We start from the raw sequence: 27,047 nt of genomic DNA on the forward strand, positions 1-27,047 counted from the left end.
GCAAGCCCGTAAGATAAACAAAGAGCGCATGCGCTTAGGGAGCCTGAGTGATAGGACAATAATGGCTCATCGGCTGGCGGCGGCGGTTTTATCGCCCCCTTTGGCCGCCTTGTGGAGAGGCCACAGCCGCGGACTTGCGAAGTTGGTACCGGTCCGGCAGGTGAGGAAAAGGCGGGTGCTGTTTTGTGTGTTGCACTGTCGTAAATACAACGGCGCCCTCCCTCTGTTCCCCAGAATGGTCTGAGTTAGGAATGGTGGTCGATGGTTATGTCATCGCCGCGCGCCAGCGCTTCCATGACAGGTATAGGCCATATTCAGTGGGCGTGGTCAGAACGCGGCTCATGTAACCCGGGCTCTGGATTGGCAGAGAAGGAGAAGCGTGATTTGTATAGTGACATTAGAGTTGCGGATTGGCTAGAGATGTGTGCAAGTGCTTTGGATAGCAGTCAGTGGGCTACACTGCAGGGTTGCTGGAAAGCTGCTCAGCGAAGTAGGGTTGATTTCTGAGCGCACAGGATCCCGAGGTTAACCGTGCGCTTCTGCGTGCGCAATATGCCAATGTTTAAGTATGGACCACGCGCCCTTGCTGAGCTCCCCACTGCTCAGCAATAGCAGGCCACATAGCAAGGAGGATATCTTATGCCTGTTAATACATGCCCCTATCTCAACCGTAGCTGTCTTCCTTCTTCGACATGGGAATAATTATCCTTTAATGCCCCTGAACTATGGGGATCACAGCACAAAGCCTTCCCTATAGGACTAGCACAAGCCACTCTCAGCTTCACCCTAGGCTGCACACTGGCAGAGAAGGGCATTAAACTGACCCTCCCATGGGCCATGTTAAGTTCTTTTCCTGGGATAATGCTAGTTTTCAGCTTCTGGTTTTAGAACGCCTGGTGCACAAACTATTCTGCATACAGAGCTTTATGGATACTTGGTTTTGAGGCCTTTCTGGCCACTGTATTGCATATTTGTACCTTTGACCTTGCTCAAAAGAAAGGGGGAGGGACCCTTGCTGGCCCTCAGGAAACCAATGCCGCCCTTTGCTCTTTTCAGTGGTGTGAGAGAGTCCATCCAGGATGTGGCATGTCCTTCCATCACTGGCTGTGCTCCAAGCCTGAAGGTATGTGACTCCAGCAGAAAAGGGCTGGCACTTCTTGTTTGTGGCTCTGTTGAGAAGAAGAATGTCATGAGATTTTTTTCCTGCTTAATTGTAGAGCACATAATTTGCATATAGTAGGTCCCAACTTCCATTTCTGGTACATCCCTTTAAAATAATCTCAGGCAGCAAGGCTGGCAAAAACATTTGGTGGTGCCCTTGAAGCCTGCTGTCGATCATGATAGACAGCCTCAGCCGTCATCACTGAAGCTTTTCTTCAGGCAGGTTTATACTTACTGACTTACCAGCCTCCTATCAAGCTTAAAGTGTATTGTGTGGGCATAGAAGGTTGATATTGAGGCACTTCTGGTCATTTCAGCTTTAGGGAAGTAGAGCATTGTGGCAGCGGTGGGGACCTTGTCGTGTAATATAGAGGCTGGAAAGAACAAGACGGAAGCTGTCAACAGTGAGATCTGTTTTTGTCCTGCAGGCTTTGAGAAGAAAAATGAAAAGAGACAGGGTCCAACAGAGGCAGCCCCTGATAATAAAGGTAAGCACCTTCTTTTCCATGGCTCGGTTATAGAGCATCTGCTCTTCACGCAGAAAATCCCAGGTTTGATTCCTGGCATTATTCTCCATGTAGGATGGGAGACGCTCTCTGCACAAAACCAGAGTGCCGCTGTCTAGTGGTGCAAACAAGCCCTAGTGAGATGGACCTTCAGTGGTCTGACTCAGTACAAGGCAGCTTCCTTTGTTCCTGTGTTCTTCCCCCTCATTTACTTCCCTAAAGTCGTTGAATGCCTCCCATTCCGAAAACTGGTCCATATCTCATAACTCTCCCCAACTTGTTCTGCTCCCCCTCTACAATGCAGCCAGGAGCATTTTAAAGCCTAACGTATAAGCATTTCTATTTTTTCTCTTCTTCCTAGAGCCTATTGGCTCCAAAAATCCCAGTCTTCCCAAAAATACCTGGGGAAGCAGTGGTGGAGAAGGCAAGAGAGGAAGGAAAGATGAGGATTTGGGGTGGTGGAATCACATGCAGAAGGTATGTGACCATATTCTCTGTGCATTTATGTCACTGAAATGTCCTATTAGCCACCTAAAGCTGCTGGAATCAGGAATGGCGAAAGCAGAAAAGAAAAATGACACGATGATAGCAGCCATATTAATTATCTACTTTTGGCCCCCAGGGAGAGTTCCCTTGGGATAATAAGGACTCCCGGTACCTGATTGTCATGGGAGCTGGCATCCTCACGGGGTTCTTCTACCTCTACTACCGAGATCCAGGCAGAGAAATCAGCTGGAAGCACTTTGTGCATTACTACCTGGCCAAAGGACTGGTGAGGCAATATGTGGCAGGCCATCCACTTGCTGGGGTCAGAGGGCAGCTCATGTGTGTATTCTTCCCTATTCTATTCTAGCAGTAAAGTGTAGGCGCCTGGAGGATGCATTAGGAGCAGGAGAGTGAACAGGGGGTGATTGCCCTTTGCTAGGAGTTCTCTGCGGCCCCAACATACCATTTTGTACTCAAGTGAAGCTCCACCCAGAAAGATTCACTCTCACTCTTTCTGGCCCTGTCCACACCATAGATTTAAAGCACTCTTATACCACTTTAACAGTCACAGCTCTCCCCCCTCCCCCCCCAAAAGATATATGGTGTAGATGTGACCTCTCCTTCCTTCCTTCCTTCCCCTTAAGGTGGATCGACTGGAAGTGGTGAACAAGCAGTTTGTCCGGGTGTTCCCAATCCCTGGCGCCACCTCAGAGGTAAATAATTCCAGGGGACAGAGGGATGAGCTGGAGAAAGACAGGGGATGCCCACAATCACTGCTCCAGTCTGCCACGGTTAGACCTTTGGAATAAAAGCTGCGTGTGTGTGTAAGGCACAGCAGTCTGGTGGCAAGGGGGTTGGGTCCATAGAGGTCCCTTTCACACCTGAAGCAAGAGAAGGCTCTGCGTATGCCAGGGGGCATGAAAAATCAACACCTGTCCTTGGTTGCCACAGAAGCACATCTGGTTCAATATTGGCAGTGTGGATACCTTTGAACGAAACCTAGAGGCTGCTCAGCTGGAGCTGGGGATCAGCAGCGCCCAACAAGTGTCTGTGGTCTACAGCACCGAGAGTGATGGGTGAGTGACAGGCCCCAGATCAGAAGCAGCTGTGCTAAAACTGCCCAGGTGCCACCTGCTGTAGCTCACGGGCCTTCTGACCTTCTCCTCTTCCAGCTCCTTTCTCCTGAGCATGGTGCCTAGCCTTCTGCTGTTGGGCTTCCTGCTGTTCACTCTGAGGCGTGGACCAATGGGAAGTGGGCGCGGAGGGCGAGGAGGAGGGATCTTCAGTGTTGCAGAGACGACAGCAAAAGTCCTGAAGGACAACATTGAAGTGCAGTTCAAGGATGTGGCCGGCTGCGAAGAGGCCAAGCTGGAGATCATGGAGTTTGTGAATTTCCTGAAGAATCCAAAGCAGTACCAAGATCTTGGGGCCAAGATTCCAAAGGTGCCCACTTTTGATTTGTAGCCAATTCATCAGGTTACACAGACAAGTCCAAATGGCCAGTGCTTTTGGAGGAGAGGTGAAGGCAGCAGTTGGCTGTCCAAGACCACCATAAATGAAGCCCATCAGAATAGCGTTAGCTTGGTGGGTTGTAAGTGAATCTTCCTGAATCGAGGGACCTCGGAGTCCCAGCAATGTTGTGCCATTCCAGGCTTTGAGGTGCTGCTGATGTGTGTTGGCTGACCAGTTAAGGGAGGGACTGCATGTCATTGGGCCGTATTGCTGCCCCACCTTCCCTCGTGTTGGCCAGCCTCTTGTCTCTTGCAGGGAGCGATGCTCACGGGGCCCCCGGGCACAGGCAAAACCCTCTTGGCCAAAGCTACTGCGGGAGAAGCCAACGTCCCTTTCATCACTGTGAACGGCTCTGAGTTCCTGGAAATGTTTGTCGGAGTTGGGCCTGCAAGGGTGAGATTGGGGAAGCTCGCAAAACGTTCTGCATTGGCAAGCTTCTTAAACAGAAAGGGTGGTTATCCAAAATCAGGAACTCATCTTGTAACTATACCTCCTGGGAGATAATAGAAAGGAGTCTAGGAGACTTTGGCAAGTGACATGAGCATCCAGGCTTCAGCTTTGCCCATTTGATGCTCCAAACAGATGCTCAGTGTTTGGGTTGGTGCCTGAGCAGGGGAGTCTCTTGTTTCTTGCACCTGCTTGCATATCTCCCTCAGATGCTCAGCTGAGCCTGCCCTTTCTCCTCCAAAAGGGGCGGGATTCTCCCACCTTGAGTCCCATCATTAGCACCCTGCCCCAGCTGCTCACCAAACCAGACTGCTTTCTTCCCAGTGGGTGGATCAACTCTGGGGAAACATCTTTGTTTCAGGTTCGGGATATGTTTGCCTTGGCACGGAAGAATGCCCCTTGCATCCTCTTCATTGATGAGATTGATGCCGTCGGGAGGAAGCGGGGCCACGGGAACTTCGGGGGCCAGAGCGAGCAAGAGAACACACTCAACCAGCTGCTGGTAGAGATGGATGGTGAGATGGAACAGAGGCATCTTGAGAAGGGAAGGAGCTGGCATGCTCTTGTCTCCCTGGAGAAACAAGCAATCTGAAGTTCTCGCCCCTGTTTCTTAGCATTAACAGAGGCTTCTGTGTTAATGTTTCCAGACCTTTAACATGGTTCCTGCCTAGGATAGCTTGGCTGTTCCCAGCTGTGCCCCCTGCTCCTTTTGCCCCATCACCATCTTTAAGATCAAGTGAGAGCATCCCTCACAGACAGCCCTCCCCTCAACCTGGTGCCCCAACCAAATGTGGCTGGACTCTGAACACACACCTTCCCCATCCAGTGGTTAGTGGTGATGAGACCACCTGGAGGGTACCAGCCCTGGGACAAGGCTGCTTTAACATGTGCAATTATTACATGGTTGGGGATAAGGGAGAGTTTGTGTAAGCAGAATGGAAGGGGCATTAAATTGGGTTCTAAACTGGGTCTTTTTAGTTTACTTTTAAACCATTCTGAAGGTGGGCTTAGCTAGTGACCTAGTTTCATAACTCTACAAAAGGTTACATTCTGAATTTTGTTGCAAGGCACTGTAATTCAATCTGAATACGTTAGCTCCGCCCCCCCGCCCCCCCGCCCCCCACTATAAGGCTTGGAAGATGTTTGGGGAATGTGTTCTGTGCACAAAATTGCAAGAGGCATTCCCCCCCCAGGAGCTGATCTCTCATTTCCTGTGCAGGGTTCAACAGCAGCACAAACGTCGTAGTGCTTGCAGGCACAAACCGACCCGATGTCTTGGACCCGGCGCTGACGAGACCTGGACGCTTTGATCGGCAGATTTATATTGGTAACAGATGCCATGTCTAGTCTTAGTTGTGCTCACCACTTTTGCCGGTCTCCCTGCCCGCCACTGGAAGGTTGCCCCTGGAAGGTTGCCCAGAAGGGAATGTAACCCATGGTTTGAAAAGGGTTGCCTATCTCTGCCTCAGGTAGCCCCAGCTCTTCAATGAAACAAAATTCCTCCCGTTGCTCAATCAGCAGGACCTACTGGGAGGTACCCAGAGTCTTGATGAGCTTCCGAGAGACTTGCCTTGACTTTTCCTGACCTGACATGACCTGCTTGGAAGAGGCTCCAAGGAGCAGAGGGAGATTTCTTTCTGCCCTTTGCTTTTCTCTCTCATTCTGATCCTGATGAGATATTTTGGAGTCAGGAGAGGTTTCCTGGGGTATTAAAGCGGCGATCTCTCAAGAATTGGGAAATTTCAAACAGATTAAAATTATTCGACTTTTAGAAGACATCTGAAGACACCCCTGTTTGGGAAAGTTTTTAATGGTGTGTTTTTAATATTTTGTTGGGAGCTGCCCAGAGTAGCTGGGGCAACCCATTCAGATGGGCGGCATATAAATTTATTATTAAATAATTATTGTGGAGCATGACCGGCCTCTTTTAACTCTTTCTCGTTTCTGAGGACTGCGTCTTTAACACTCTTTCCCCAACCAGGCCCACCGGACATCAAAGGCAGAGCATCCATTTTCAAAGTCCACCTCCGGCCTCTCAAGCTGGATGCAGATATCAGCAGAGATACTCTGGCTCGGAAGATGGCAGCCCGGACCCCAGGATTCACAGGTGAGATGTGGACAGAATGCCAGCATGTGGACAGAGGAGAGCAGGAGCGTTAGTGGTCAGAGCGGGCACCTGAGCGGGAACCTGTAGGGCAGCCTTCTTGTGCCCTCCACATGGCAAAGGCTGGACCCAGCACATGGCAAAGGCTGTTGTGGGGGCTTGGCATAACTTCCTTGTTTGAGTCATTTGGCTGTGTTGTTTCTTTGGAAGCAGAGGTTGCAACAGAAAGGCAGCAGCAGGAGCCCCAGTTCTGACACAGTCAGGTGCTATTTGTTACTTTGTGGGCTTCTGTCATCTTGTCAGAGGAGCCTTCCTGCCCCACCCTGCTGCTTGACCTGGGGTCTAAGTGGAACTGGGTAGCCTGAGGTGAATGGTCCTTCCCCACAGGAGAGTCTCTGGCAGCTGTGGAGCACATCTGCTTTGGAAAAGAGCTTGCAAAGTCTGCGGCAACAAGCTTCAGTGAGAAAGAAAAAGGCACAGGGATATGGACATCCTCACCCCACCTTGAGTTAAAACAGAAAAGGGCATTGCCCTGCCACGCTGGCTTAGGAATGCCAAGGAAGGAGATGTTCCTTCCCCCTGCCTTTCATGATTTGTTCTCATGAGAGCCAGTGTGGTATAATTGTTATTGAGTGTCAGACTAGAACCTGGGAGACCAGGGATCATATCCCCCACTCAACCAGGAATCTCACTGGATGACATTGGGCCATCCACCGCCTCACCCCTCACAGGGCTGTTGTGAGAACATAATGGGAAGGGGAAAACCATATACACCGCCTTGAGCTTCTTGGAGGAAATGGTGGCATGTAAATATAGGAAATAGAGTAATAATAAATAAATAAATGTCTTGCCAGCTCTGAAGGTGCTTGAAGGATCTTTCAGGCCGATCTGGACTATCTTTTCCTTGGAATAAATTTCAAAGACCTTCTTACAGCTTTGCCAAACAGAAGGTCGCTGAAGACGCCAAGTTCCCTTTTCCTTCAGCTGTTGCACTAACATCTCTCTCTATCTCTCTCTGTCTCTTTTTCCAGGTGCCGATATCTCCAACGTTTGCAATGAGGCTGCCCTCATTGCCGCACGACACGCCAGTCCCACTGTGAATGAGAAGCACTTTGAACAGGCCATTGAGAGAGTCATTGGGGGTGAGGGTCCCTGCCTGCTCACCATGCCAGCTCTGAATACCAGTTGCTGGGGAACAGGAGCACAGGGAAAGCTGTTCCTGTAGACTTCTGCTGCCGTGGGAAGCAGGATGCTGGTTTAGTTGGGCTTGTGGCCTGATAAGGAGATGTCTTGGCAGGCTGTCAGATCCTGAGCATTTATTTCCAAGCAAATCCTGCCAGTTTCAATGGGGCAAGTCAGGGTGCGATTGCACTGGCAGCTTCCTGCTGATTTACTGGTGGATATGCTACTGAACGTGGCCTCTTCTGTTCTTCCCAGGCCTTTCACACATTGCTTTTTAGGCTTCCCAGACCTGTTTGGTCACTGTGGGGAATGGGGTGCTGAATTAGATGCCCCTTTGGCTTGACCCAGCTTCCCAGTGACCTATGGCCATCGCTAGACCTCCAAGTACTTGCCTATCCTCCTCTTGATGTCATCTCAGCTGGCGGCTGTCATCACATCTTGCAGAAGTGATTTCCAAACATTCTTCTTGGGCAGGGGTCGGCAAATTTTTTTAGACGTGGGCCGGTCCACTGTCCCTCAGACCTTGTGGCAGGCCGGAGAAGCAGCACCGGGGGGGGGGCTGGAAGAAGAGGCGAGGGGGGCAATTAGTCCTCCGCCCCAAGCCCCAGCCCCAGCTGCTGCACTCACCTTCCCAGGGGCTGCTGCCACCACTGCTGCTGCTGCTTTTCGTGGGTAGGCAGAGCGAGCTCGTCTGCTCCGCTCTCTGGCCCACAGGAGCACCAGGGCGGCGGCAGTGGCATCGGAGGAAAGATGAGCGGCGCGAAAGGGCTGGCTCCAGAGAGGGGCTGCTTAAAATGGCGCTCAGCCAGCTCAGCCCACCCCCCCTTCCTCCTCTAGGCAGGGCAGGGAGAAGCCAGGAGGAGGGAGGGAGGAGGCGCTGCTGCGGCATGGGGGAATGTAATGGCACGGGGGGAAATGGCGCAGCCCGAATGAACAGAATACCCATGGACAGTCCGCAAGCTGGATTCTGAAGGCAATTGGGCCTGATCTGGCCTGCAAACCTTAGTTTGCCGACTCCTGTTCTTGGGTTTATGTGCCTCTGCAACAGGAGCCTCAGCTACTGCCTTTTGCTCCTGAGAAGAGCAGAGCTGAACAGAGCCCTGCTGAGTTTTGTGTGGGTGGAGAAGAAGCATTTGCAGTTCCCCAGTAATTTAACAACCCAAAGAGAAGTCCCCAGAGGGACCTGGCCTTGAGCAGTCCTCTGCAGTTGCAGATACTTTGCTGTGGAAACTGTTAGTGAAAGGAAATTGAGAGGCAGGACAGGGAGAAAGCTTCCCTAAGGGAAGCAGAGGCTTAGTGGCTTCTGTGCTGCAGTTGGAGCATTGCTCTGCCTCCTGTGGGTGAACCAGCTGAACATATTGCCTTACAGCTTCTGGTTGCAGAATGTTCCTATATCAGAGTTAAAGAAGCGAGTCTTTGATCTTCTCTGTGGAGGCAAGAATTTGGCATTAACAGCTTGCAATTAGAGCTCTCGTATTTTCCATCATGAACTGCAGGTTTTGTGTGGATTCTCCAGTGGGTTGGTATCTGCTGGGAGTGTTTGTGTGGTGAGTGGAGAGCTTTCTCATTGCTTTCAACAAACACTGCACTTTCCTTCTTCTCCCCCACCCTCCTGCTTCCCTCTTTCTCCAGGGCTTGAGAAGAAGACCCAGGTCCTGCAGCCAAATGAGAAGACCGTAGTGGCTTACCATGAAGCTGGGCACGCTGTGGTGGGCTGGTTCTTAAAGCACGCCGACCCTTTGCTCAAGGTGCGTCTCCCCACAGCCAGCGGAAGCTCTCCTAACATAAACACAAAGCAGGTTGTGGAGCGGGTAAAGCCAGCTGAGCTCCAGTTCTTTTCCCAAAGGGCCAGGTAGCTCAGTGAAGGTCCCCATTTGGTTCAGAGGACTCAACAAGGTTGTTCTGTCCCAGGTGGTGGTCTCAGTCAGATGAGGTTCCAGCCCCAGAATGAGGTTCCAGGCAAGAGTTCAGGTTCCAGCAAGCCAAGCAAATTTAGGCGAAGTCCGCTTTTTGGTTAAGCAAAGCAAGGCAAAGTCCAGCACCTGGAAAGGTAAAGTCCCAAGTAGCACTGGGAGATTCATACAAGCTGGAGATTCATACAAGCAAGCTACATTATTGCTTCAGCTGCAAACCGTCCTGGTCGGAGGCCTGAGCAGGGCTTCAGCGCAGTCCAGGTGGCTAGCTATGCCTCTGGGAGCTGGGAGCAGCCTCCGTTCCTTAAAGGGGCCTTGCCTGTAGGCTCCAATGGAATAGCAGAGATGGCGGCTTCTAGCAGGAGTCCTCTGACCAAGAGAGTGACAGTGTGACTTCCTCAGGTGGTAGTGAGATGGGCTGCTTGGCACAGAGGTGCTTCCAGGAGACGAGAGTCAGTTGTGGCTGATGTTGAGGTCACTTCTTCATGGCCTCATTCCGCTAACCTGGAGGGTCTGTTGTTCCCTTGAGCCTCCCTGGTTCTGGCTCCAGGTGCTAAGTGCCTCCTGGCAGATCTGAACTACTCTGAATGAGGAAACAGGATCTGGGTGTTCCTTGCAGGATAGCACCCCAAGATGCTCCTGTTAAGCTAGGAGCTTCATAATTCAGGATATGACCTTGACTTCACTTGCATTGTCCCTGGGGCAGGGACCGAGTCCAGAGGCAAAGGAAGGAAGGATGGTGTAGAAAAATCCTCCTATATGGCAATGCTGATTCGGAGCAGGATAGCAGCAAGGGAGCATACAGGGAAAGGGCTGCCTGTTAGTGTAGGTAATACTGAGCTAGATGGACCCATGGTCTGACTCGGTATAAAGCAACTTATTACATCTGGGTTAGACCCAAAACAGAGATCTTTCCCACCCACCCCCCGCCCGAAGTGCCCAGCTGTGTCAGACCCTCCCTTTGCCATTCCCAGCAGGGGCAAATTGCTCTCTCCTTCCAGGAATAGTTAGTTGTATGTGTAACAGACTGTTGTACTTGCAGATGAGAGCAATTGGCGTTCCTTGTTTTGTAAATCACTGTATTTAATTTAGGTCCCTTCAATAGAATTCCCCCCCCCCCTTGCATGTAAATCTCTGCCCTTCAAGGGAACTGCAGCAACCTTTGGGTGATGCAGTAAATGTCTAACTGACTCTGCGTGGGTTGTGGGGAGGTGAGTGAGTGTCTTCCGCTCCCTGCTGCTCCACTTTCCTGTTGACTCCAAGCTGGACTGGGCTCTGCCTTGCTGACCTTGGCTCTGCATGTTCCTGGCAGGTCTCCATCATCCCCCGGGGCAAGGGCCTGGGCTATGCGCAGTACCTGCCCCAGGAGCAGTTTCTCTATACCCGGGAGCAGCTCTTTGACCGCATGTGCATGATGCTGGGGGGCCGCGTTGCCGAGCAGCTCTTCTTTGGCCGCATCACAACCGGTGCCCAGGATGACCTCCGGAAGGTGACGCAGAGCGCCTATGCCCAGGTAATGCCCCATCAAGACATGCCCTGTGCTGCTGGGTGCCCTGGCTAAGTGCCCTGGCTGTGAGGACGTAATGAGAGCCCTTTATCTGATGCAGCAGCTTTGTTAGAGATGCCCTGTTTAGAAGCCAAGGGTAGATGATAGGTGGAAAGCTCATTCAAAATGTTGACTTCTTACTTCAGAAACAGAGGTTAGTTTTTTTGCAAAGGCACTGGAACTGCTTACCTGCGCCCCACCTCAGTCACACAGGTATGCAAGGAAGAGCTCTATGCTCATGCACACGTGCACACACACACACATCCACATGCGACTTAGAAAGAGTCCTGCTGAAGGAGCTAGCGGAGACCCTCCTGGTCTAGCATTTTGTTCTTGCAGTGGCCAACCAGATGCCTCTGTGAACTTTGCAAGGAGGACCTGAGTGCAATAGCACTTGCCTCACTTATGATTCCTAGCAACTGGTATTCAGAGGAATACTGCCTCCAATAGTCAAAGTGGAACATAGCCATCTTGGCTGGTAGCCTTATTTTTATCCTCCAGGAATCTCTCTAATCCTCTCAAGGGCAGACTTGGACAGGAAAGGATGAGAGGGAAAGAAATGTCAGAGAGTCAGTCTTCTGGTCAGAGCAGGGCGGGAGGTTTATCACCTGTTAAATTTGTGCCCTGCCTTTCCCCACCAGCTTGTAGGATCCAGGGATCTGACTCTGTGTTCACAGCTTTGCATGCACCCAGGCTGGTGCCAGCTGCCTTGTCTGTCCTCTGCTTCACTCTGGACCTTTCTAATTTTGCAGAAAGCAAGTTTCTGTCTCCCACGACCTGGGAATGTGGGTGCAGTGTCCAGTGAAACTCTTGGGAAATTGGGGCAGCTCAAGATGGATGCCCTGGGGCAAGAGAAATAACCCGGCACCCCATTGTCTCTACCACTCCCTGCCCCTGCTGCCCCTGGTCCTGCTGCTGGCTCAGGAGTGTTGCTCTCTTTCCAGGTGGTGCAGTTTGGCATGAGTGACAAGCTGGGTCAGGTCTCCTTTGACCTTCCGCGGCAGGGTGATCTGATGCCCGAGAAGCCTTACAGCGAAGCCACCGCTGAGCTGATTGACGAAGAGGTGCGTGCCTTGATCAACACGGCCTATGAGAAGACCCTGGAGCTGCTGACTCAGTGCCGTGGCCACGTGGAGAAGGTACAGAGCCAGGGCAGAAGCTCCCTGCTGACTTGTCCTGCACTTCAGATTGGGTCTGCTTGCAGCACAGAACCCACGTGCCACCCCTATTTCAAAGATGCTGAAATGGGACACATTTGCAGGTTAAATGGGGGCAGCACAGCAGGGACCATTAGAAGCAATGAAGGACATGGAAACTACTCTTGAGGGGAACGGTTTAATTTTGCTGCAGGAAGGAATTCACAATGGGAGTTGTAGCTTCTCTCCTTAATTTGCATTTTGTTTCTTAATGGGCTTCTATAGTGTTGCTTGCTCTCCATAGCCATATATTCATTGGGTGATATTCAGCTAAGTTCTACACAGAATAGACCCATTGGAATTAATGAACATGACTACATTAGGGCCATTAGTTTTGGTGGGTCTACTCATGACTAAAACTTAGTTGACTACCACCCATTGTCCTAAGACAAATAGCAGAAGTTGCTGATGCGGATCAGGGCTGGCATTAGCACCCAGCCTCCTTGGGCACCTGCAGGGCTCCCAGTGCCCAGCAGGGCTTAACACTGACACGTTCCATTCATAAAAGATTCTGCCATGGCACTCCAGGTAGCTGTACCATCTTAATTTCCCACAATGCCTACATCAGGGGCGGTATTGTTAGTCACATGGCTGGTAGCTCCAGAGGAGTCCAGTGACCTGTTTACTTTTTATTTTTACCCTTGCAGGTAGGAAAGCGTCTCCTAGAGAAGGAAGTCCTGGAGAAGGCAGACATGGTGGAGCTGTTGGGGCCCAGGCCCTTTGCGGAGAAATCCACCTATGAGGAGTTTGTTGAGGGGACCGGGAGCTTGGAAGAAGACACCTCCCTCCCCAAGGGCTTGAAGAACTGGAATCTCGAGCAGGAAGAGGAGAGAGCCCAGGAGAAGGCCTCTTAGGGAAAGCAGGGCCAGCCTGAAAAGAAACGCATGGCACATTGTCCATTGGTCAAGCACCAAGGCCTGTTTCTTTGGCTGGGGGCAGCTATGCCGAGAGACCAGCTGAGCCTCACTTTGCCATGGAATCATGGAACACTGTCAGGCTCCCCTTCCACCAAAGGACCAGCAACAATGTTCAAGGACCACTATCTGCAGCAAGCAACCTTCTTCAGTTCTCCCCCTCCAACGAAGGACATAAACTGGGATGGTTGCTTGGAGCAGAGAAAAGCAGGTGCCCTCTCCTGAACTGATCACAAACAGCCTCTGTGCCTCCAGTAAACTCATTGACCATCTGACGCACACAGACCCAGCAGTCTGGGAAGGTAAGAGCAGGTGAGGAGTATCCTTTCCAGGAGACCGCTCTGCTTCAAGGGACCAAGGGCTGCCTTATTATGCTCAGTGCCTTCACTCCAGCTTCCCCCCTGCTTTCCCTTCCTTTCCCCTCCCCTGCCAGCCTGCCTTGCAAATGGGCAAGTGAACAGCAGAAGGCCATGCAGAATAATTTCTGTGAACCTTGAGAACCCCGTGGACTTATCTAAGGGTGGAAGTGAATAGGTCTGAATAGGAACATGGTGCTAGTTTAAATGGTGCTACTTGAATCCTTAGTTTCTAGCTCTGTTGGGCAGGAGACCCAAGCAAATCCAATAGGGCCACTCCAGACCATGGCTATCCTGTGTGCAACATCAACTGCTTTCCCATTGCCTGCGGAGCAACCTCCTTTACACAGTGCCTGTTATTTCTCACCACCAAATGCCTTCCCTGCAGAGGCAGCTTTGTCTTGAGGGCAGCAGTGCAGGAACTCCCTCCTGGTTGTTTAGGCAGTTTATACTTCAGTCTCACCCGAGTCCCTGCAAAGGAGCAGCTCAGGGCACCTCTGGGCCCTTTACTTCCTGCTGCTTTTGCCTTGGAAATGTCACCTATGGTGGGCAACCAGTGGGCTTCCATGCAAGACATCTTAGTGGCTTCGGGGCTCTGTCTCCTAGATCAATGTTGGAGCAGTCAGGACAGGAGGATATGCAGCCCAACTCACCCCCCCCCCACTTCCAGCACTCCTTTCTTGGCACCTTGTGCTCAGTCGCCAAAAGGCTTAGAATCCGTACCTGTGAGGATTTTGATTTGGGTGTGTTGTGCCAACTCTCTTGTAGCTGCTGCCTTTGGAACCAAATCAACCTGGCATTTGCCCATGTATTGCCCACTGGGCAGAAGTCGTTCTGAACCCCCTGCCCCACATTGGCAAAGCCTCCCATGTAAAACCTGTGTGTCGGCCTTGCCCCCCCCCCCCCCCGCCTCCACTCCACCCCCACTGTTAGCTGCTTCTGCTGTTTACTCACTTGAATGCTGGCCGTTCCAAAGCGTTTGACCGACCGGCTTCTGAAAAAGTGACTCAGCAGAAACAACGCTGACTAGCTCAGCAAAACTGCTGGCTTTACTGAAAGTCATATTTGCTACATTCAAAGACCAAAATAAGTTTGGACACCACCTTCTTCCAGGAGTCCAGCATAGGAGCCGTCTTCTGCATGATGAGTTGCTTTTTTCTTTCCCTGTCCTTGAGAACCTTTGCAGGGAGTCACATTTTCACATGAAAGGTGCCCCACATCTACCATTTAGGTATAGGTCAGACTTATGTGTCCTTCTTGCCCAGCAATGCTGCTTACCCCAGCCTTTCCCAACAGGGGTCCTCCAGATGTTTCAGAACGGGCTGATGGGAAGTGTAGTAATTATAACGGTTTTGTCTGTTTTTATAGTCTTTTCTGTTGTTAAAACCTGACCTGGGACCTTAGGGTTGAACAGCGGGCCACAAATCATATAAATAAAACAGCTCAGAGCACCTGAAGAGGACCAGGTTGGGGAAGGCCGGCCTGCCCTGACTGTTGCAACTCTCCAGGGTCTTGAGCAGAGGTCATATGGATTGTGGGCACCTCTGAGACGCCTCTTGGCTTGCACTCAGTTCAGTAGGTTTCCCCTTCTCTCCTCTTCAGCTTTAAATTTAGTCCTGTATAGAAGGAGAGACAGAGTGCTGCTGAAGTGTGTGCAAGCGTAGCCTAATTTAAAAATGAAACGCTAAAGCCAGCCCCCAAAAGACAACCAGGTTTCTAAAGAGGAAAACGTGTATCCTTTGTAAACAAAGGCAGATATGCAAGCCTTGGTAAGCAGATCTGCAGGGAGGGCAACAAGGAGCAATAGATAAAGTACCAAGAACATTACAGATAGCAGTGGTTTGATGTGTCAGTGTGGACACTACTGAATATATATCTCAGGTAAAATGGGAGGTATGGAGGCTGAAGGAGGCGTGCAGGATTAGCAGATTGTGACGAAGCCACTGATGAGGGGGAACAAATCAGGTTGGGCACAAGTCACCCCCAGTTGAGCCTCAGTGTTATAAGTAGGGAGCAAGAAAACACAGTTTGCAAAAAGCAGATTTTGTGGGCTCTGCAGCTGCTGGCTGGAAACTTACAGCACCCCCCACCACCTCACTTCCATTGTGCTGTGGATTCTGACTTCAGCAGCCTTTCCTTCCATGCAAGGACTAGGGAAGGAATCTATTGGACTTGGGAATGCAAGTGTATTTATTTGATAAACAGCCTGTTTTATTCTGCATGTGGGTTTGTTTGTTTGTTTCCTTGCTTCATAAGAACAAAGCAAAACAACAGAAAAAGCAATGATTTTGCTTTAATGGTTCAGACTACATTGCCAGGACAGGATACACCCTGTGATCTATTGTTGGGTCTGTTCCACAGTTTTAGAGGCCACTGCTGTCTGACCCCAGGGGTTGGAGGGGGGGGACAGCAATAAATCATAACTGGGCACATTCAAACTTCAAACCCCAAGTGCAGAAACCTGGATTACACATGTCTGTTGGGTGAATGACAAGACAGTGGTGTGCAGGGCATCATCAAGGTCAGACCTGGGTCTGCAAGGTCAATTGGGCAGTTTTCCTGCTCATGGCACCGGCAAGTGGATTGTGTGACAGTCAAAGCTGCAGCCCAGCCCCAAGAACAGCAAAGGACACGTTGGGTCATCGCTAGGTGATATCCAGCACACTTCTGATTGGCTCCTGTAAAAGCTGTAGTTCTGCCTCAGCCAGAGCAACTGAGACTTTGTTTTGCCAGTTCTTAGACCTTGCCCAATGAGAGGCCAAGAGCTGGGCAAGAAGTATCTGGAAGTGCCACCTCCTGCCTTCCTGACCCCTGTTCATTGTGTGCCTGCAGAAAAGCTCTGGTTGGTCCTCTGTGCCCAGGTAAATACTGTTGCATGTGCTGAGCATTGCAGTGGGAGCAAAGGAGCCCCCAGACAACTGGCTGGACCTGTTGGCATGAGGAAGGAGGGCACGAGAGAATGGTATGGGTCATTCTAGCTGCTGCTCCTAGAAAATTTGGTTCTGTGGCTTTAAGAAACCCTGATTGCTGTGAAGGACAGCCGCCAGCTCCAGGGGTGATCTGTCAGGCTTATTGAGGCTGACTTCTCCCACCTGTGCACAATGCAAGGCCACAGGAATTGTGCTTTGCCAAGAGTGAGCAACCCAGAGGTGAGTCTCCAAGCATGAAGGGGCTGGACTTGATGGAAACTTGAACTCGCCACCTGGAAGAGCTTTGTGGCCTTTGCCTTCAAGTGGCCTTGATGCTGTCGCTGTGCCAAGTGAGAAAAATGCAGCGTGCCAGGGAAGTCTGTCCTGGCCAACCAGAGCTGTGTGGCCTTGGCTCCCCTGCTCCCCTTGCCTCTGGGCCTCTGTAATTGTGCTGATCTGGTGGTATCCCTGCTGCAGCTTCCTGCCTCCACTTCGGCCAACAAAGCTGACTGTTCCTCAAATCATAGCAAGGATGAAACCAGCCTCACATCCTCCAGAAGAGGCTGCTTTTCGGTGATGTCCCTCTTCTGCCACAAGCCCCAGTTAGATCCAGCTTAAATTGGCACAGGGACTCGGGGTTCCAGGGTTGGCTTCTGGTTCCTGTGTTATAAACAACAAACTGGGTTTCGTGAACTGGAAGGGTGTGGATGCACTTGAGAGCATCCCTGCAAACAGCTGAATTTGGCTGTGGAAGCAAAGGATTAACTTGGGAAGCAGGCAGCTGTTGTTCTCCCTGAGCCCCCTCTCGGCACATGCACACACACATTCCCTGGTGGCTCATATGTCATCTGGGCATCATGATACACCAGCATTTCCACTTCAGCTGGCTGCGAGATCGGCTTGTGCTGCAATCAGCAGATGCTTATCTGTTAAGCCGTGAAACTCTGGACAAGCCACAGAGTCCTCGTCATCTACGCTCTGCGCTCCACAATGGGGCTTGAAAGTTTATCTCCTCTGGCGTGGCAGGCAAAGTGGAGAGGGCTGAGGGCTGTGCATTTTTGAATTCCCAAAGAGGAGGAAGGAACGCATCTGCAGCTCCATTTGTCTTGACACAAATCCCTCTTGCCTTAAGATGCCAGCATTTTGCTGCAGAGGATGGAGGCTGCTGCTTGCTACAGACTCATCCCAGGAATGCATGAGAAGATTTTGTCGCCCTCTGATCTGTTTGGCAAGGAAACCGGCTTTAAACTAAGGCCCAGACCACCTCTCTTGGTGGCTATAAAGAAATGCAACATTTCCTTCGCCCGTGGCTACTGCGGTGTCTCAGGCTGTGGAGCCGCTCCCCCCCCCACTCCCTCCCCCAGAAGGATGCAGTCACCCAGAACAGGGCTGTTCTGTAGGTTTGGGGGCTTGTGCAGTGCCCCCGTCTCTGTTGGAGGTCTGGAGAGTCAGTGTGGTTGATGGATTAGAGGGCTGGGCTGAGCTCTGGCCTGTGGTCCCACCTAACTGAATGGCATCAGCTGCAAGTCGCCACCTCTCAGCCTCTGGTTCAATGTCACTGACAGGCATGTTTCGATAGCAAACACAGTAAGGACTGCGGCACATTTGCAAAGTGAATGGAGCAACATGATTTGAATGGTGTCGGGCTGGGAGAGAGAAGCTGCTGTTCCTGCCCCATCCTGGCTTTCCCATCCTGAGAAGGAGAGGAGAGGGGGGGGAGGGGATGCAACCCTCTGGGTCTAGCTAACTGGGTGCCAACAGCAGGTGCCCAGTCTGCCAAGCGGCAACACCAAGTGGCTGACCAGCCATGGTGAGGAAGGTAAGGTAAACTGGACAGTGGGCCCCCAAAGTTTCTGAGGCCCCCAAACCTCAATAGGGCACAAGAGGGTGTGTAAGCCTTGGAAGGAGCCTGTGCTGAAGGGGACCCCAGAGACTGAACTAACTCCCTGTCCCTGCTACAAGGGCATTCAGGCACCAGAGGGCCACCACTAGGGAAAACACAAGCTGGGTCCAGCACTTGGCTGAGAGCTTCTGGTTTAATGCACAACAGGGCAAGAAGCAGTCTCAGCAGCGTGCCTCTTTCCACTGGCACAAAGAGGCCTCCCCAGTTCACAAGGGGACGTACTTAGCTGCTCAATTCAGTCCTGCTCCTTCCTGGCTTCAAAGCAGTTGTGAGAATGCACAGAGTTGCAAGAGGAGAAGCATGCAGCTGCCCTGATGCTGAGCCAGGCCAAGCCTGTGGATGCTGTGTGCTAAGAAGACCAAAACCCCAAAGCAGCAGCTGGGAGTTAAGGCCACTGGGAAGAAAATGTGCTTTCGGAAGTGAGGGCTGGTTCCACCCTTTCCTAGCAGGTCCTCCTGGCAGCTGGACTTTTGGCTTCATCACATATCCTGGAAGTGTTGTAGAAATGGTTCTGAGTTCCCCTGGGTTCCTTTGGTATAACAAGGTTCCTTTCCCTGGCTGAGACGCTGCCTCCCATCACCCCACCATTGCTCAAGGCACGTGGCTGAAGAAGGGGAGCTTTTTCTCTATTGCTGTGTGCTTCAAGCCGCTCTCCCTTTCCCGTTTCTACTCGTCCCCAGCAAGGTAGCCTCTTGTTGGTGTGTCCATCGCCACTGGCTTTGTTGAGAAGGTAGCAGCAGAAGGTTCAAAAGTGCCTAAAGGAAACAGGGCCGCAGCCGTCTCCCCTAGACGTGGCATCTGCTGCCTGGTGTTGATGGCAATGCAAAGAAGGTCCTGATGGGCAAATGTAACTCATGGCTGGGGGCTAAGCGAAATGATTTTTACACAACCAGCAAGACTGGCAAATGTCTTGACCTGGGAGGGAGGGAGGGAGGCAGAGGAGGAGGCAGAATGAATGTCTCTTAAGGTCACAAATTGCTTGGAATTTGTGGTTAGTGCAAGAGTGAGTGTTGGCACCTTGGTCTGGCTTCTGGCTCTCGTTATTCTTCTTTCGGCTTCTCCACAGTAAGGAAAGTGTCTGCTTTGCTGGCCTGGAGCTCCGAGTCGCTGAGGTGCTTCTTCTCCCGGCCCTGATCACCTTTTGACCTCGTCCAGGATGGGGAGCGCAGGTAGCCGGCCCGGGGGTTAGGGTGGGGGTGGGGGTGCAGACCTATGCCGAGAGAAAGAAAGGCAGGTCGGGACTGACCAGCACACCTGGTTGCTTCCTCACACCGACAGACCTTTCGTTAGGACTGCCATATGTCTGGAATTTCCCAGACATATCGGGGGATTTGTCCGCCAAAAATAGCGTCCAGGCAGAATTTTCAGAAATCGTTTAGAATGTCTGGGAAAATCCAGGTATATGACAGCCTACATTGGAAGTGTTGGGTTGTTGTTTTTTTGGCAAATTTCCTCTTTTAAAAAGCTCAAAATTTTTTCTTTCTTTCTTTGAGATTTTGCAAAAATCAGGGCTCAGCCACCCTTTCTTCTGCCCGTATTCTGATTGCATTGTGTACCAACTAATTCCCCCAGGTCTAAGAGCTTCCCCATTGTTCTGTGGCTGTGCCTTGAGAAAAATCCATTGTACCCGTTGACTCAATATCTCAGTAAGCAACATCTCTCTTCAGATTTTCTATGCATCTACGAAGATCCAGTTCAGTGGGTAAGAACTGATTTTCGCAAGGCACAGCTGCAGAACGGTGAGAAAACCTCTTGGACCCTGGGGAATTACCGTATTTTTCCATGTATAACACGCCCCCATGTATAAGACGCCCCCTATTTTTGGGGACTCCAAATTAAGAAAATGGAAAATGGCCAATTGCCAGCAGCCCTTGTCACAGCCACCAATCACCAGCACTATCGCCGCTGAGAATCTCCTGCTCGCAGCTGCGACCAGTCACCCAACCCCACTCTGCACTACCCAAGTATAAGATGAGGGATAATTTTAAAGCTAATTTTTAAATTAAAGACCCTCGTCTTATAGACAGAAAAGTACGGTAATCAGGGCACAATACAATCAAAATACAAGTCAAGTTTGGACGAGCCCTTAATTTATGACCCATCTTTCCACATACTGGGTATCAAAGGCAGCTATCTGAAGCAATGTACAATAAAAACAAAACAAATATCCAAAGCAGATAAAACAACAGCAGAGCAGAAGAGAAGCAGATTAAAACAGTAACCAACTTAAAATTCTCAGTGAGAAACACAAAGTCCTCCCACTCCGGCGAGGGGCAGCTAGTCATGCACAATGCCAGCTCCCAGCTGTGTCCACATCAAAGGACACATCCAGCTAGTTCCGTGGGGCCTTGATGAGCAGCTCACGTGGGTCTCCCTTGCTGTACTTGCGGCCTGTGCAGCCAATACATTTTGCAAGGCCTGCTCAAAATCAAATAGGCTCCCTTTCCAGACGCAGCCTCCCAGTGAAAGAGGAAGGACTTTGAGCCCCGCGTTTTCTGTGAAGAAGTAGAACAGAGGTGTGGGATCCACTGGGTGTTTTTGGCAGATCCCCTGAGAGTCTGCTCGCCTCATTCTGTGTGATCCATGCACATGATGGCCAATAATAACAAATCAAAAAGCCTGGATTTCCCTCCCTGCCTCTTCTTGTCTGCTGAGAGTGCAGGGAACTCTCCTCATTAATTCCACTCACACTTTCCCACCAAGGAGGCTGATCTGCATTTCCACTCCATCTGTGTCACTGGGATGCAGCTGCTGCCTCCGCAGACACCCTTTTCATACCCCTCTCAGCACAGCTGCTCATCGTGCCATTGCTCTGGGAGGGGCAGGAGAAGAGGGCCTGGAAACATGGGATGGGGGAGCCCTCCCTCCTCCCTACACACACAGCACACAAGCCCTCCCTAGAGCAATAGCTTGTGCATCATCCTCAAGCAGATAATGAGGACATCATCACTCAGAGGAGAACCAGCTTGCCCCAGGGAGAAGCTTGATATTTTCCACAATCAAAGAGAACATCCTCTAAGCCAAAGTGTCTCCTTTTCTGAGACACCTGTCAAATGCTATCTGTTTTCTGAGACTCTTGGCACAGCTGGGCTGCTTAATGAGGCGCACACACACCCCTACCGGCATGCTTGATTAAGCAGATTTCACACTGTCACTCCATGCTTAGGTTCCTTATCATCACAGGTGGGGTTGATTGGCTCAGGTGACCTTTCTGCCGCAGCAGTTCTGCCTGGGGTGATGTGCAAGCCCAACAAGGCAGTTGCCAGGCACTCTTCCCCCGCCACTGCCCTAGTCTTTGTGCCCTAGATCTTGCCTAGCTGATTAAAAGCATCTTACTCTGTTTGCAATCCTGTTCCCACTTAACTGGGAGCAAGCACCATAGAACTCAGTGGGACTTACCTCTGGCTAGAGATGGATAAGATTACGCTGCAAGAATTGGGCCTCATAGACTCACTCTTGTGCACTGAACATCGACAGTTTTTTAAAAAGTAATTTTGAGAATTAGATGCATGACGAAAAAGAAAAAAGAAATTAGGGCACCTGAGTACAGAAACATACTTTGCGGAGCCGTAAGGCACCATACAGAGTTGCCATTTTGCAACTGAATATGCTTCAGGTCGGAAGGCAACAGATCTCAGGGCATACATCTGATGCTTAGGCCCTTTGTGGCATCATGTCTGAACTGCTTCTTGTTAAACCTAAAGCCTGGGGAGGGGAACAACAGATCAGAATTATACTGAAATCAATAAAATCCTACCGAATGGGGTAACAACTTTAATTCCGGCCAGCAGGAACTATGGTATAAAAAGGAAAGCATTCTAAGAAGCTGCAGAAACGGCAACTTTGTTTGTGGTTAGAAAATTTTCTAGGATCAAAACTGGAGAGCAGAGTCGCCTCTCCAGATATACTTCTCCTAAGTAATCTCACACTTGCAAGTGAGATTACTAGAGGGTGGGATGGGTGGAAAGGTGTCAGCTGACCCCCCCCCCCATAAGGCACTTGCTTAGCTGCTTTGCAAAGCAAATTTATGTGACATTGCCTCTCCCCACATGCCGAGCAGGATAAGTGCCACATTGATAATCTGATCTGCAGCCGTTGGCTCGACCCAGCAGTCTCGTCTTGCACTCTTTTGTCAAGGATGATAGGAGTTGTAGTCCAGCCACATTTCAAGCGCCACAGCTTGCTGATCCCTCTTTTGAATCCCAACGTGTTTCTCCCCCAACCTATCTTAGGCCTATGCAGATGTATGCAGTTGGAACTGACTAATTAGTTCCTCCATTTTAAAGCTTGCATAATTAATTGGTTTAAGATTCAATCGAGAGACCACGCTTACCAGCAGGGGATTCATTGCCTGTGTTCTCATCATCGGAGTCAGCAAAGACCTCCGCCAGCTCCTGGTCAGACATGTCTGTAAGCTCAGTTAGGTCCAGAAGGTCAAAGTGCACCTCGAGGGAGGAGACGCTGCTCAAAGGTTCTGTGGAGACAAGATGTCAGTGAGAACCATGACCAGTTAGGCAGTGTGGGAACAGATGAGAAGGCCCTCTGATAGGGTCAGTTGTCCTGGACTCGGACATGCCCTCCCCACACTGCAGATGGTCTGCAGACTGAGGCCTGAGAGGGAACACGGGTGGGTTAATGGCAGAGGCAAGATTTGAGCCAGGGACTTTCCTGATTCTGTAGCTCAGCCTTTTAGCCTCTGCACTTTAAATGAATGCAAAGTATGCTTCTTATTTGTGGTAAGCTCCCAGATGGGCCTTTCTGCAGCTCCCAGAAGATGCAGCTGTAAGGGAGTCCAGGGTCTCAGGGGGGGTTGCTGAGCTGGGCTAGGGGCCCAGAAAGGTCTTTCTCCTACAGCCAGCAGAGAGCCAACTCCTTCCTTCCAGGTTTTACTTACGCCTGCGTTCCGCAACCTGCAGCAGCCCGGAAGTGGGGATTGGGATCCCTCCTTCTTCCTCAGCAGGGGGGCTGTGGGGCTCTTCCACCAGTCCATGTATGGGTACAATAATGGGGGCCAGCCGCTCTGGCGTTTGGGCCCCTTTAATCAGCTCTGAAACGACAAAGGGTTGCATCTGCTTACAGGAGAGCAGAGGGAGAATCACTACGCAGGCCTGATCAGACCCACCCAGCATCAGCATCCCTCTTCAGTTCAGGTGGATACAGTTAGGCTTGGTGGCCAACAGGTAGGAGAGGCCTGTTTCCCATACAAGCCTCCCCCCCCCCAATTTGGCACGAAGGAAGCTGAGTGGGACTGCCCTTTGTTTCTGCAGCGAATTCTGGGAACAGACCCCTAAACTGACACCAGCCTGGATGGCTACTAGCCACGATGGTTCTGCCTCCACAGTCTGAGGCAGTAATGCTTCTGAAGACCACTGGCTGGGAACCACAGAAAGGGAGAGCGCTATTGCACTCAGGTTCTGCTTGAGGGTTTCCCATAGGCACCTCACTGGCCACTGTGAGAACAGGATGCTGGACAGGCTTTTCTAATGCTTCTCTGTCCTTAAACCTCCAGCTCTTTATCCAGGCTGCTCCTGCAACTTATTTATGGCAGATGAGAAGCCAAGGAACAACTTCCATCCCCCACTTCTACCAAAGCTCAGATGTTGGGTCGCCGTTCGGCTGAGCTACAGCATTCCTCTTTTCTTTGGCTCTCCATTTTTGCATTTCTTCACCCTCCTGTACTGAATTCGGCTGCAAGGATTAATCTAGCCTGCCGCGTCAATCATGTCTAGCTGCAACTTGGCTGTCTCCCGTGTGTGTGTGTGTGTTTTATCCCCTCCTTGCATCTAGCACAGACTGGCACCATGTCAAAAGCGTCTCCCACGGTTCTTCCACTTAAACTTCAGCTTAAGATATTTGCTGTTGCTCTTCCTGCAGGTTCCTCCTGCGGCCTCACTCCTTAATAGCTTTCTGTTCGACTCCAAGCCCTTAACCAAGCCTCTGCCAACCAAAGGCCTTCCAGATTCATGGGTGGTAAGTCTGTCAGTGGCTCCTAGCCACGATGGCCATGCTCTGCCTCCACAGTCAGAGGCAACCTGCTTCTGAACAGCAGTTGCTGGGAATCAAAGTGAGGAGAGGGCTCTTGGGCTCAGCTCCTGCTTGAGGGTTCCCCACTGGCATCTGGGTAGCTACCATGAGAAAAGGACGCCTGGCTATACAGCCATACATACAAAATTTCATATGGAAATCTGTGCCCTCTTTTTTACGTAATAGGAATGCCAACCTGCAATACCCCTGTGGTCTTTGTCCTCTCATCTTCCCTTCCCATTTCCCTCTTTACGTGGTTCCCGTTCAGGCCAAGCCAAGCCACACAGATGCACTTCTGCAGGCTCATGGTCTTAGAATCATATAATTGTAGAGTTGGAAGGAACTCGGAGGATCATCTAAGTCCCACCCCCTGCAATGCAGGAATGGGCAGCTGTCCTATACTAAGGTTACCAGATTTTTAAAAGAAATCTTGCTATGTACATGTGAATGCTGAGAAAGCTGTAAATCCGGGGACTGTCCCCGGGAAACGGGGACACCTGGGAACCTTATCCTATACCGGGATCGAACCTGCAGCCTTGGCATTATCAACACCACGCTCTAACCAACTGAAATATCCAGGCTTCAAAGCATCATTGCGCAGCTTTCTTCTAGGATGGGCACCCCAAACTGAAAAAGGGGGTAAATGAGCAAAGCTGTGCAATCTGCAGCAAGAGGCTCTTTGCAGCTGTGAGGCTATTAACAAAGGGGCTGTGTTTGCAAAGGCAGACACCTGATACACCCCTCCCTAGCCCTTGTTTCCTTCCTTCTCCTTGCCCTTTCTTCTGTTTGCTCAGCCTTGGATGAAGAGCTCATCCAGGAAAGGGGGAGGGGCCTTATCTCCCCCTTCCCCAGTATTAAGCACCCCCTGCCTCATAACTCTAAAAGGACTCCTAGAGCTACCCAGAGAGGTGTGGGACAAAACAGGAAGAGCAGCAGCTGGCTTTGCCTGAAGAGCGGCAAAGGGAGAAAGGTTGGCACTTTCTCCCAGGGCAATTTACAGATGGGTACCAAGAACCTGGGGCTCCTGCTAAGGAACCAGCTGCTGCTGGGAGTTGCAATGACAAAAGACTGGTCTGTTTGAGAGCAGGCCGGCAGGCAGACCCAGAACAAAGGCTGGTCTGTCAGGAGGAAGGAAGATGCCACCAGAGCTACTGTCCTGCCTGTGAGCCATGGGCTGTGTGTGCTCAGATGTCTCCCCACTGACCCCCTACTCCGTGGCCATCAGTTTTGTACCCAAGGGGTGGAAGACATGCCAGCAGCCTTGGCTTCTGTATGTGCAGGTAATCCCAGCAATGCAATTGCACAAGAGTCTAGAACAGTCACACAATGAGAGACTCTGAGCCAGCAGCCTTCCCTAACCTGATTCCCTCCAGCTGTTTTGGTGCATGATTCCCATAAGCAGCACTGGCTGGGGATGATAAGAATTGTGGTCCAAAACAGCTGGAGGGCACCAGGTTGGGGAAGGCTGCTGTAGTAAATCCTATTCTTTGGTGTTCCCTGTAGGTCATAGCTCAGGTCTCCCCAGATGCTCTGATGAGACGTTCACTTTGCCCAGTGTTGGCAGCTAAGTCAGGGGCTTGTTGTGGTACACATGACCCTCCCCAGGTGCCAGGACTTTGCATGTGTGCCCCCTCTCCCTCTTTACATCATGGCTGGTGCCAGAAAGGCTGTGTCTGCACAGTCCACTCATATAAAGGGCTCAGCTAGAGAGACACAGAAAAGCAGAACCTCTGAGCTTGGGAAATCACTCTCCGCCTCGTCCATTGTGCCAAGGCCACACACAGGCACTGCCCCAGCACTGTGCCAGCTATCAGGCAACTGGCACCCTACAACAGGGGCACACAAGGTTTGTGCCACAAATGATTGGCAGGCTTGGTCCTACCCGCTCATTAACAGGCAGGATGTTGGTGCTGTTATCCGAAACATAAATGCAAATCCCTGCTAGCTAAGCATGCATGTTGATGTGCTGGGAAGACCCATGGTCAATGCTGCTCTCATTTTTCACATCACTCTCCCCCACAAAACTACCCTCCTCCAGCACTTGTGTCCTGAAATTGAGTCCTCCAGCGTACCCTTACATGATTGCAAGTGTGTGTGTATGTGTGCACTTCCAGAATTTTGCTGTGGCATTACACTGGAAAAACAAAGTGCTCTTTAATTTCCATGCCTCCTCCTCTCATCCACAGACGTGCAGCAGCAGCGCAATGTGCCCAGCAGGAGGAGGGTGGGGGAGTTGGGCATTGATTCCCAATAGAGATGTACTAGCAGCACTGAATGAAGCGAGGGGCAATATTCCCTAATGGACTGGAGCTAAGGGGAAAGGGAGCCCACAGCCCTTGGGCAATGAACCTATTAGCATTGAGCAGAGAGAACAAGAAGTCTCCATTTAGTCAGCTCAAAGCAAGGACAGTGAAAGGGGGAATTTCAGTGAGAGCAACATATTCTTTTCCTGAGCTGCTGACAACATTTGGGGTTTGAGAATGCCTCCCAAACTAAGTTGTGAGCAATCAAGCCATGGATCCAAAGCTGCTGCTGCTTCTTCTTCTTCTTCTTCTTCTTCTTCTTCTTCTTCTTCTTCTTCTTCTTCTTCTTCTTCTTCTTCTTCCTCGCCAGTTCTGCAGTCAGCATGCTCTGATCTATTTGATTGGGATGATGGGGCCCCAGGGAATATATGGACTAGTGTGGGTAAAAATCTGGTTCTTTCTTAACCTAAGAGTCATGAAGGGGCTTTGGGGGTACAGCACTGCCAGCAGGGGTGATGCTCATTTCAAAGGAGGCCCCCAACATCCAAGAGCATCCACTGTCCTTTTCCAACAGCAGAGACAGAACAAACACGCTTTTCTCCTAGCCCAAACAGAGCTGTTTATTTAACTGTGTCTGGATTCTGT

At 50.9% G+C, this 27,047-nt stretch overlaps 2 protein-coding genes and 1 long non-coding RNA gene across 11 annotated transcripts in view; 2 read left to right on the forward strand and 1 right to left on the reverse strand.

Annotated features, from left to right (window-relative positions):
* Positions 1-15,544, forward strand: LOC310768316 (mitochondrial inner membrane m-AAA protease component AFG3L1-like). Of its 7 annotated transcripts, none has more exons than XR_014551277.1 (18): positions 12-160; positions 1,057-1,123; positions 1,590-1,649; positions 2,029-2,144; positions 2,290-2,439; positions 2,798-2,866; positions 3,105-3,229; positions 3,326-3,596; positions 3,921-4,058; positions 4,474-4,627; positions 5,332-5,439; positions 6,094-6,219; positions 7,248-7,358; positions 9,031-9,146; positions 10,624-10,824; positions 11,802-11,996; positions 12,701-13,790; positions 14,092-15,544. XR_014551277.1 is itself a non-coding variant. In XM_083626250.1 (17 exons), the coding sequence occupies exons 1-17, from the start codon at positions 29-31 to the stop codon at positions 12,905-12,907; spliced, it is 2,346 nt and encodes a 781-aa protein (XP_083482376.1). In that variant the 5' UTR covers positions 1-28; the 3' UTR covers positions 12,908-15,544. The 7 variants fall into 7 exon arrangements, 3 of the variants coding, with proteins under 3 accessions (XP_083482376.1, XP_083482375.1, XP_083482374.1); XR_014551279.1 differs by lacking the exon at positions 12-160 and adding an exon at positions 392-524; XM_083626250.1 differs by having other exon boundaries at positions 1-160; positions 12,701-15,544.
* Positions 14,346-27,047, reverse strand: part of DBNDD1 (dysbindin domain containing 1) — a 17,087-nt gene continuing 4,385 nt past the window's right edge. The window contains exons 2-5 of one of the 3 annotated variants that reach the window (XM_083626391.1): positions 23,030-23,182; positions 22,469-22,609; positions 19,153-19,345; positions 14,346-14,939 (exon numbers count right to left, since the gene is read on the reverse strand). In XM_083626391.1, the coding sequence (XP_083482517.1) occupies positions 19,176-19,345; positions 22,469-22,609; positions 23,030-23,182 (464 nt within the window). In that variant the 3' untranslated portion in view covers positions 14,346-14,939; positions 19,153-19,175. Of the gene's footprint in view, positions 14,940-15,600; positions 19,346-22,468; positions 22,610-23,029; positions 23,183-27,047 lie in introns of those variants that run through there. The other 2 variants (XM_083626390.1, XM_083626389.1) reach the window with 2 other exon arrangements.
* Positions 23,190-27,047, forward strand: part of LOC310768401 — a 4,178-nt gene continuing 320 nt past the window's right edge. The window contains exon 1 of the long non-coding RNA XR_014551313.1: positions 23,190-24,105. This is a non-coding gene — a long non-coding RNA (uncharacterized lncRNA). The remainder of the gene's footprint in view (positions 24,106-27,047) is intronic.

Source organism: Podarcis filfolensis (assembly GCF_964270895.1).
Source record: "Podarcis filfolensis genome assembly, chromosome: 8".
NCBI classification, from domain to species: domain Eukaryota; kingdom Metazoa; phylum Chordata; class Lepidosauria; order Squamata; family Lacertidae; genus Podarcis; species Podarcis filfolensis.